At 33.5% G+C, this 11,421-nt stretch overlaps 1 protein-coding gene across 3 annotated transcripts; it reads right to left on the bottom strand.

The window, feature by feature from the left end:
• Positions 1–377: 377 nt before the first annotated feature.
• Positions 378–6,157, bottom strand: LOC25500698 (uncharacterized). Of its 3 annotated transcripts, XM_039829390.1 has the most exons (9): positions 5,979–6,157; positions 5,766–5,876; positions 5,356–5,441; positions 4,964–5,031; positions 2,954–3,023; positions 1,506–1,615; positions 1,321–1,425; positions 979–1,078; positions 378–787 (listed from the first exon to the last, which is right to left on the bottom strand). In XM_039829390.1, the coding sequence occupies exons 3-9, from the start codon at positions 5,437–5,439 to the stop codon at positions 611–613; spliced, it is 714 nt and encodes a 237-aa protein (XP_039685324.1). In that variant the 5' UTR covers positions 5,440–5,441; positions 5,766–5,876; positions 5,979–6,157; the 3' UTR covers positions 378–610. The 3 variants fall into 3 exon arrangements, with proteins under 3 accessions (XP_039685324.1, XP_039685323.1, XP_013444634.2); XM_039829389.1 differs by having other exon boundaries at positions 5,766–6,157; XM_013589180.3 differs by lacking the exon at positions 5,766–5,876 and having other exon boundaries at positions 5,979–6,156.
• Positions 6,158–11,421: the final 5,264 nt, after the last annotated feature.

Consider the following 11,421-nt stretch of genomic DNA (forward strand, 5'->3'; position numbering starts at 1 on the left):
AAAAGGACCAAAGATGCAAAGGGGCTAAATCTTAGGGGACCAAAATTGTGGTTTCTATACTTAGGGGGCCAAAATTGCAAGTTTTTGAAAGTTAAGGGGGGAAAAGTGCACTTTAGCCTATAAAATAATCATGAATGTCATTTTAATGAATAATAGTCTCCTTTCTGTAACTTCTTTTATTTTTAGTCAAAAATTATCTTTCAAATTCCTAATCCAATATACCCTCCTTAGTCTCCTACTCAACATTTTTGATTAAAAATTCATGGGTAAAGACAAACTTTACAAATTACTAGTATTCTTCTAAATGATTAGAAAGAAAGTTTTCCGGTTGCTCCTTGAGGATATGAGCTGAACTTTACCAACTAAACAAACATGTGTTGGCTATGTAAAAGTTATTTATTTAGTCTATTTGAATGAATTTATATATGATATGAAGAAAATATTACGGTTCTTATACAATGAACAAGAACAATTTGCACGTCCTTCCCAAAAAAAACTGCGTGATATAACTTCTATAAAATGTAAATATCTGAATAGAAGGAAAACTTACATTATGGAAATAGCTATGTTTGCAGTAACTTAATTTACCCCATGAAATGTTAACTGCATCCTATGTGACACGGATTAGAAGAATAACCATGACAAATACACACATCATTACAAACATCACAAGCCAAGTTAAGCAAGAAGTCTTGGAACTCTCGGAGTATATTGTGTTTGCTCGCACATTGACACGACCTGTGCTTGCCAAGCTATGCTCAATGGCCTCCTCAGTAGAATCAAGTATCTGCAAGCAAGCCATCATTCATTAGGTTAGTTAACACCTCACGAGATATTTCATATGATATTATTTTATAAGAAACATATTTTACTCATTGTAATGACCACCAACGCAAGGTACTAACATCATCCACAATCCCTCATACCAAAATGATATACATTTTGCACAATCAACTCAAACAAAAATGAGAATCAGACCTTTTCAGTATTTTTCACAGACTGGCTCATCATGAGACTACTCTCTTTGAGTTGTTTTGCCAACACCACCATCTCATCTGTCAAATCATCTTGAAGCTTTCTGAGGAGTATAAGTGTCAACAAAGAAGTGAAAAAATTGAGAGAACAATGAAAAAACAATTCATATGGTTAAAAGCAAAGCATTGAGAGAGCAAACACAAATGACAATAACAATTAGCTATATAATACATTTTTTGCATATAATTCAATAGCAACTACGAGAGTATTGGTATCAAAATATAATGATTATGGACACTTCATTGCAGTAGTACTGACTCATCATAACACAAACTTCAAGTGTACCTGTGCTTTTCAATATGTGCATGTCCTGCAGCATCCAGTTTAACAGATGATAAGTGATCAGTCTCAGCAGGCTCATATGCTCTATCTTCAGTACTTGAGGCAGCTCTGTCCAATGAATCAGATAAGTAACAGTAAAACAGCCTACAAAATACAAGCAGCAGTGAAAAAGGTTAACATTAACTTACACAGGCCTTCTTCGCAGCCCAGAAGAAGGCGACATCGGCATTATATCCTCAATTTCAGAAGGGTTTTCTTTAACATTTCTTTCAGTGTCCTCAGATACTTCTATGTCAGACTGAAAATTTAAATGGTTATATGACAATCACTAAGTGTGCCCATTTAGCCAAAACTAAAATGGAATATATAAAAAGGAAACAATGGAGGAAATTTCATTGCCTTATGATGCATTCCAATCAAATACCAATAATTCAAGCCATTAAATATTTTATATACACTCTTCAAATACTATAATGCAATTTGATGTTCTCCATCATATAACAAATCATTAAGGTTTGATTGGTTGAGTAGGTGTGCAAAAAATGATGGAGTTAAAACGAATTTGAGCCAGTCATTACAAACACACGAGCAATAGAGCTGAGAAATAGAGTAAGAAAAGGAAGCTTCAAAGGTTTAGAGAATTCTCATAGAAAAGAGAGAGAGAAATCTCTTTCTAGGGGCTTCCTCTTCAACAATGGGTTTCCCTTTCTACAATTAAGCTTAATGGTCAGTTCTGTAATACCAATAATTCAGAATCCTGTTATATCGCCCTTTCCTCCAAATTCATGCTAAAAATCCTTGCTACTATCATTTTAAACCATAACCACCAAATAGTTTCAACAGCGCTAATCCATATAACTAATCTAATTGTTTTGCCTCAAATTTGTTGGTTTTCTTTTGTACTTCTCTCCTGTGACCTATCAAAATGAGCATATTTATATTTGCCATTCTTCAATGTCTGTCATACCAAGCAGGTTTGAAGTTTTATCATTAAGTTTCCACCCTACCACTAACACCTGCTTAAGACTCAGACTTAAGTTTATGCAATCTGTGCACCTTTCAGTTGGTACAAAGTTTTGATTTTAGAAAATTTGTATTTGAAATTCATATATTGCAAATATATAAACAAATACTAACTTACAACGACTTTTTTTGGCTGAAAAGGACATGGCTGGCTATAGAATTTTTTTGTTAAAATACATACACGACTTGGAGCAAGCTATGATAGGGGATACAACAATCATGTTGTGAAATAAATACTAGTTAAGATATTTATTGATGAAAATGGGGCTTATTTATTTACAATCCTATTAAAGAAATTGTTTGCCATCCTACCTCGTGCCCCCCCCCCCCCCCCCCCCCCCGTTCTTTGCCCAACGCATTGATACAATCCTAATCTTATACCATGTCGTAACTGTGTTAATCTGTTCTTACTTTTAACAAACAGGTATAAACAAATAAAATTAACCATTTTGTGATATCCAGTTAATTTCAAATACTCAAATTCCATCCTTTTTGTTAATGAAATTTCCCATTATATTGATGCAAAAAGGAACCTCAAATGTTTAGTCAGTTGCTCTAATGATCCCTTTGTATTTCAATATCTCTAAAGATACAATAGCGAACAAATACATACCACATGAACCAATTTTGAAGCAATGCCTTCAATCTTCTCTGAATAATCGTTCAACATAGCCTTTGAGATCCTGCATGACCAATCAATCATACACAAACATTAATGAATGCAGATACTCAGTCGATAAACATATAGCAGGAATATAACATCTTCAGATCAAGGGTTACCAATGATCTAAGAGAGAAGAAGAAATAAACAGAATGTAATCATTACGCGTGCAAGATCTTCTCAAATAATTAAAAACAAGGAACAGTACAACTTATGTTCACTGAGAGACATAGGATTTTGGGTGAGTTTGTTTCAGCTATAAAAAAAATAAAAATAGGTTTTGTGTTAAAAGAATCTAGAGATTTTTTTTAGAGATTTTTAAAAATTTCTGAAGTTATTTTTGTTTGTCTACTACCAATGAAAATCCTTTTTTTTTTAAATGAGTTTTAACTTATACATGTGTTACCTTCTTGTTGTTGAAAAAAAATAGATTTTGAGAAAAGCTAATCCTAATAGCTTTTCATTTTAGGGTCAAAATAGATTTTTTTGATAAAATGATTTTTCTAAAAATCCTAAACAAACACTTAAAAAATGAAAAAAGTGGTTTTTTTAAGAAAAATAGATTTTTTTTGTAAAAAATCTGAAACAAACGGGCCATTTATGTTACCTATTTTGGTCAGCTGAGCTTACACTAATTTATCTAAACTTGTTCTTGACTTGGAACTTATTATATAGAAATTTTGAATTAGGTTTCTATATTACAGCAGTTATTCAAAATCCTATATTTAATGAAATCTTTTCAGTTTCCATCTAATCCCTATAATTTCACCAGGTATTAATTCTCAACATTTACATTCTTAAACCCAAACAATGCTCATTCATGAAAAAAAAAATTATCCACTTTGAAAGTACCGGATCTTGAAATACACAGAGCTTGATTGGTTGCCAAAGGCTTTACTCAAACCTTATTAAGTTTTTCCAAAGCCCAGCGGCAAATCTGGCAGGCCTCAACAACAACTACATGTGAAGAATAGATTTCTAAATGGAGATTTGAAGGAAGAAGCTTAAATGGTACAGTGCTAGCACGCCAGCAAAAACTCTTATTGACCTTGATCAAAAGCTTGAGGGGAACAAGATGCATGACTCATTGGCCTGGTATTTCGTTTGCAGTGAGTTTAGCTAGCCAGATCATAGATTCGCCAATGAAGAACATCTTAACACAATATATGTAATGGAATTTTAGAAAATTTGAAATGTCCCAGCCAAATATCATTTCTTCAACAAAAAAGCGCAGAGCAGACCATTGAGGTCTACTTAAATGTCGACTGTACAAGACCTATCATGAATAGGAAGTCTACATGAGGTTATTGCGCAGGGTTTTAGTTAAATGGAAAAGCATAAAACAAAATGTGGTAGCTAGGAGCAGTATGGATATGGAACATATAGATACATCTCATGGAGTATGTGAGATGTTATGTCCAAAAAGAATTCTTGACAAATCAGCGATGCCTACAAATATGTGGAAGTTGGCAGAAATTTGATAAAGGAAAAGACAGATGATGAAGCTACTTGCATGCCATTTATTCCAACTGTACAACAAGAGGCAAATATGAATATCCTGACCAAAAGACCATTCCTAGCTAATTTTGAAATTCTCGACGGTGTAGAAGTATTTTAGGAATTATGATTAGTTCTTTAGGATTTGATTGTGTACCTACTTTTTGAATTTAGATTTTGATAAGAAGATTGTTTCTTCTCCCTTACTTTACTCCTTTATATTTTGAATTTTGAACAGGTTGGTTATATCTTTCAAACCAACTCTGGCTATAAGTCCTTCTTTATATGGCTCTCAATGATGAATAAGGGAATAAGTAATTTTCTTTTGAAACTTGCATAAAATTAAGAGTAAGAATTGACAGCTTCAAAAATGGCAGACTATATAGAAACACTAAAGCTCTGTAGTCTCCCATATAATTCCTAGATATTTATGTATACGAGAATGTAAATAAAGAGACTTACTACCTTGGCAAGCCTTCTGGAGTCTTCTCTTCAGCCAATTGTTCCAGTTGTTCACGCAAAGTAGCAACATACTGCAGAGTCAACAAATTAGTAAGCTTTTCTTTTCAAGAGTTAATCAAATGATTAAATCAATAGAACATTACTTAATAAATTATAGTCACTAGAGACCACATAAACCTAAAATAAGGCAACTTGGTGCTATAAAGAAACTGCCGTAATGGGGTCGAAAATCAAAGGGTCGAGTCTATTTTGGATATATTGCAGGCGTATTTGCAAAAAGGTCGAATTCATAACTCAAACCTGTGACATCCTAACCACACAGAGTAAACTTCAACTATTGTGCCAAGATTCTGATTACTCTACAATAAATAGTCAGGGTTTAGTTTCAGACTTACATGTACAAGTTTTGCCTGGTTTTGCTGGTGAGGAGCAGCTGCAAGCAATCTCTTCAAGTTTACTTCTGTTTTACTAATTCCCATTCCTGCAATGTTTAGCAATTCCATAAATAATACTCCCTCCGTTACTTTATAACTGTCGTTTTCAAAGTCCAATGTATGGTTTTACCTATATTACCCTTATATATTTATTGCTGAGAGAGAAATATATGGAATGAAGTATTAAATTATTAAGGTAAATATAAGAGAAAGCAATGTGATAAATGTGATATGTTCATGATGTGATTCGAAAAGTAAAAGGATCAAGTCACCCATTGGAATAATTTTCTAGAATATTATACGTAACATTACAACTTGATAGTGGATAATTAAAGAACAGAGTCGAATTGCAGGGGAAATTAAATCCTTGCCTTAAACATAATTGCAAGGTACATTTTGAGAGTTATTGCTAACTCATGAGCATTGTAATCGACATTCTTCCTCTCATCATACATATCAAGTTGAAGATAACACATGTAAGGCTTTAAATTCAATGTAATTGAAGAAATTGGAATTGGGCAAAAATAGGGTTAGGTTCTGATTTGAGAGGAAGAAAAGAGGGGGAGGAAATTTTTTTCACTTACCTTGCTTCCAATGAGAAATTAAGAATTTTGGGTGAGAAACAGTGAGAGAGACAAGAGAAAAGAGAGAAACAGCAGATAGCGTGATTATTGTCAATTTCTTTTATTTAAAATTTGTTTGTTTGCAATTTTAGGACTGTTTTTTTTCCATCTCCGACCCTTTACTCTGTCTGATTTGAGTTTACGCAAACCAACTTATACAATTCATGAGAAAGTTAGTGAAAACTTTTAAATTAACATAAACGTTTATTTATTTACCTGAACTATGTTACGTAAGCTGAAAAATAAGATAATCCAAAGATGCCCTAAAACTATATTATCTCTTATTTTCATTAAGTCAAATAAGTTAATCCAAACGGATAGTAAAACTACGTTATCTCTCAACTCTACGGGTACTTTGTGGTTTTGTTTCAAGTGAACTATATTACATTTGGTCCTTAAATAATTTAAACGACCTAATTTGAATCTGTTGCAAAGTGACTCAAAAATGATTTGAGCATGTTGCAAATCGTGACACGATTTGTGGACCGTGAATAATGGCGAAGCCAGAAATTATATAGAGCCTGGGCGAAAAATTTATCGCAAATTCATATGTGACATAATATATATCAAGATAAAAGAGGATCGTCGTTTTTACAAAAGTACAGTTTGAAATAAGAGAGATGAAATATAATATGTCAATAATGTGCTAAATAAAATTAGGAGGTAAATGCCCTTTCCAAAATCTCTTTCCGGTGAATGTTTGAATAATATCAACATCATCAAGTGACATGAATATCTTCCGCTCGGTGTAACATCATCAAGTGACAAAATAAATTATCCCAACATTTTTTAACATCAAGTTTGTAATATCTCCCGTTCGGTGTAACTACTTGGTGTAGTTAGATGCAAGGGAAAAGAAAAGGAGAATGGTGGTTCATTGTTAAAGTGGCATCATCATCATTTTAGAGTCAAGGTGGAGAAATGTTGCAAAGTGACTCAAAAATGATTTGAGCATGTTACAAATCATGACACGATTTGTGGACCATGACACAATTTTCCTATGTCGTGAGCATGTTTTTCAGGGTTTCCAATCGTGACACGATTTTGGGCAATCATGACACGATTTTTGGCATGCTTGGCACGTTTACAGGATAAGGTTGGTCGTACCTTGGGTCGTATGCATCAATCGTGTCACGATTTGACCAATTGTGACACATTTTTGACAACTGAAGACTGATATGTAAGTGTTTCTTTGCAGATTTTGAAGAGATGAAAACTTGGGAAATCAAAGGACGTAACTTTATGGTTGAGGGTCTTTGATTAGAGTTCTCTTGGGTTGGGAAACATTGTAAACACGTTGGGTCTTTGTGTGCTTGTTGAAGCTAATTTCTTGTAACTCATTTGTATCTCTTTTAGGAACTCATTGATAGTGGATTGGAGAGATAAATCTCTCTCCATAGTAGGTCAAGTTGGACCGAACTGGGTAATCATTTCTTGGTGTATTTGTTTCTCTTCTCTCCTTATCTTTTGCTTGTGGTTTTGAACTTTTCACTTTGATTACTAAATTAGATCTAGGTATTGTTATTATTGTTTTTGCTTGTGTTCACTTTGATATTGGTTATTACTTTCCTCTGCTCCACACATCTTTGTTTTCATTGGTGTAAGTTTTAAATCCGAATTCACAACAGAATCTTTAAATAACTTAAAGAATCTGTAAGTGTACTTAAAAACTAATCCGAAAAACCAACTTGTTATAATTAAATAACCTCTTGTCCAATTTAGCCTATTAATAACATAGCTAATCTCATCTGAATCTAAGAAAGCGCAGGTATTGCATCAGAATAACATGTTGGCTTCATAAGTCTTAAATATTAATTTATCATAATCGTACAGGTAACAAATAAATCCTGTTAAAAACAAAAACAAATATACTTTTGAAAGTTAAAGAGTAGTAGTGCCCACTGGCCAGATAGCTCATTTCATAACAATACACAGTTTGAACCTGATCAAACTTTTAGATCCAGAAAACATTACCTGAGGCACAAAAAATCCCAATAATATTGTATTATTACCTAAGTAAGAAGAAATTAACTTGTCCATCCTATTACACAGGAGTGTACAAATAGTACTACCGCTAACACTAGACAAAACATTAACACATACACCCAAAAAAAAAAGTTATTAAATATAAGCACCCACTTTGAAGTGTTGGTTCAACATAGAATGTATCATATGATTTCAATAATACATGAAGTTCATGAACATCCACTTTTGGTACACCACATTATAATTATGTTTAATTCATTGACATTCAACTACTCAACTGAATTAACCACATTGTTGCATATTAAACAAGTGTAGATACAAATATAATTCATCACTTAAACCAAAAAAATAAAACATCCAATAAAGTCTAAAAATTAGAATAATATAGAGTAAACAAACATTACAAGGATCAGAATAAAGATTGTAATCAACGCAGGAAGAAGAGTGATAATAGTAGACAGACAAGTAATTGAAGTGATTAAAAATGTTGGGAGAAGTCTAGATTATCATTCCATACTAGAATGCAACCCACGCCTTTTATTACAACCCATTTTGATTTAGAAGATGTTGCGAATGTCACAATGCATAACTAAGCAAAAGACGGGCCATCTTCATTGTATTTTTTTTTACCTTAAAAACTTCAAATCACTGTCATGTCACTACTACACAAATCTATATTCTTCCTACTCAAACCTTTTACTAGGCCTGGACAACGGGCGGTTCGGTGCGGTTTTCGGTCTCAAAATTCGGAACCGTTCAAACCGACGGTGTGAATATTACAGTCCGTTTCCGTCCGTTTGAGTCCACGGTTTCGACAGTCGGCGGTTCAACGGTTTTAGCGGGTGGTCGGCCGGACTCCGCCGGTTTTGGATTAAACAAAATCGTACAAAAATTACAAAAAAAAAAAAAAAAAAAAAAAACGGAATAACAGTGTTGGTGGGTGTTCACAACTTGTTACATGTGAAAAATGAAAAGGATTGTGTTGTATGAGTTGATAATAAAGGAAGAAGTAGAAGAAGAAAGAGTTGAGATTTGTGGAGCTTATTGAGGAAAAGCTCTCGATCTGAAGGAATTGTGGTGGACTACTAGTTCCAGCAGGAGATGTGATATGTGTATTCTGATGTGCAATGACTATGGTCATAAAATAGTGATTTGAAAATATAAAATATTAAAAATAGATATAAATTAATGCCTTGAAATTGAATAGTTTTTGAGAGTTCCAAGACAATTGAGAGAGAGACAACACGTCTTCCCTATGCAAGCCAGCTTTCACATTGTAAAAGTGTTCATTTTTATCATTCTTGGCATAAAATCGGTCGGTTGTTGGGTACCGATGGATTGATTTTTGCAATCCGAATCCGACCGTTCATAACTGTATAAAACCGAAAAAGCATGAATCACCAACCCGCGGTTCATATACACCCGACCCGAATGTTCACGATTTCACCGGTTTGGCCGGTTTTCGGTCGGGTACGGATATTCTGTCCAGCCCTAGTATGTGTGTATCATGGTGAACTCATCCAAGTTGTACTTCATTGTGAATATGTAGTAGTACAAGAGAAAAAGAGAGAAGTGAGGTGGTGTGGTGTTTTTTGTTTCTGAAAAAAGGTGGGGCTGTGTCTTGAAAGTTGAAGAAAGATAAGGTAGCCACTAGGTTGGTGGAATAGACACGTGAAAGGTTAAAATATGTCTAAAAAAATTAAATATTATCTCACTTTGTGGGTCTCAAGGCAAAAATATCAGTACTAGTACACAGGTAATTACAGTATCTTTTTAGAGTACCACGGTAGGCTTTCATATGAACGGACGGGTTCAGTCACCGTTGGACCTAAATTTGAAAACCGAGCCCGCCCATATGAACTCACTGTTAACCGGTTTTTTGTTCCTTTTCAACCCGTCACCCATTCCGACCCGCCCGTAGCGGTTGCGGTTTTCCCGGTTTTTTCGGTTTATGGGCGGTTCCGGTTATTTTGTCCAGCCCTAGGTTGTTGTGTTTGTTTGTTTATTGCAGAGGTTTTTATAAGTTGAAGAATTTGAAGAGACGAGTTTTGTTGAGTTGAATTGAGTTGGGTTTTTCAGTAAGTGGATTGGGGGTTTTTTTTTTGTTGATGCAATGGAATGAGTTTATGATGATGACTACAAACTTGACTACAATAGGTGATACCGCCCAAAAGTGGGTCCTACTATTGTTATGGTTTATGTCGACTGGGCCAATGAAAAGTTGCCATGTCATGTGGGTGAAAATTAAAATGTTTAGCTTTCATGGTGTTCTTGAGAAGAAAAAAATTTGGAAAAAATTTCTTGAGTTGATTCTCAAACTTTGAAGTTTGAAACACTTTCTTCACCAAGACGAGTACGAGGTTATGAGTAAAACACTTTACTTTTTTTTTTGTGTAAAGTTGTTAAGTAAATAAAGATTGTCTAAAACTTGTTTCCTTAACGATTAAATTAGTTTTTTTTTTTAATAATTTATCTTGTAATGGAACATGACTATTTATTTGAGTCACTATTATAAGTAAAAATAATTAATTTTGCATTGATTAATAAAATTAGTTAAGGATTTAAACTTAGGTCATCTAATCTAACTCCTATATTTTGAGTTAAAATCCTATATTTTCATGACTTTATCTCGTAAGTCTAACATTTATTTAAAAATTATTCATAAATTTTATCTGAAATCTCCCATATAATATTAGAGTCTCTGAGTAATTTGTCAAATTAGGTTTGCGAAGTCCATCATACCTAAATATGAATAAGAAGAAATTTTGTTCTTAAAAACAATATTCCTGTTATAGAACATACTTCCAACAAAAAAAAATACTAGTAATGTGGTAGTAGTAATTATACAACATAAATTATTTATGTACTTACTACAAGGATTTGGTTATCTTTTTCCATGTTCCGTCCAACTAAACGCGTTTTAAATGTACACTTTATGTAAGAAGATTATTTGATTATAAACAAGAAACTTAATTTGCTATCAGCCTCCATGTGATTCGCATGTTCTATTTTTTGACTGGGTAATTGGTACATAGAAATATGCATAATTCATAATTGCATGTACAAGTATAAGTAACATAATAGACGACTCATGAGTCATGACTCATTGATCAAATTGCCGGCCAAAAAAGAATTTCATTCCATATTGGAATTGGAAGTTGAAACTTGAAACAGTCCACCCAATTTTCCAAGTTCACACATTGTCACTCACCACGTCACAACCTAAATAATATGGATATATCATGCATTTAACTTTACAATAAAGAATGTATAAGGCATATAATAAGGATATTCTCAAGTTGTGTTGTGACTTTTTGATTTGGAGCACTAGCAACACTAGTCAATCACATGTGGCTGTAAAAAGGAACAATATAGTGCTACTTCAGTTACCGGCCAATTTAACTTTGGTAGTCATCAA

Source organism: Medicago truncatula, chromosome 8 (genome assembly GCF_003473485.1).
Source record: "Medicago truncatula cultivar Jemalong A17 chromosome 8, MtrunA17r5.0-ANR, whole genome shotgun sequence".
Classification (NCBI taxonomy): Eukaryota; Viridiplantae; Streptophyta; class Magnoliopsida; order Fabales; family Fabaceae; genus Medicago; species Medicago truncatula.

Excerpts from the sequence above, each read along its gene's own strand:
- LOC25500698 (XM_039829390.1), bottom strand. The coding sequence starts at position 5,439 with ATGGGAATTAGTAAAACAGAAGTAAACTTGAAGAGATTGCTTGCAGCT. Across the intron at positions 5,032-5,355 it reads ACCAGGCAAAACTTGTACAT|TATGTTGCTACTTTGCGTGA; the intron begins GTAAGTCTGAAA and ends TTGACTCTGCAG. Across the intron at positions 3,024-4,963 it reads ACTCCAGAAGGCTTGCCAAG|GATCTCAAAGGCTATGTTGA; the intron begins GTAGTAAGTCTC and ends TTGGTCATGCAG.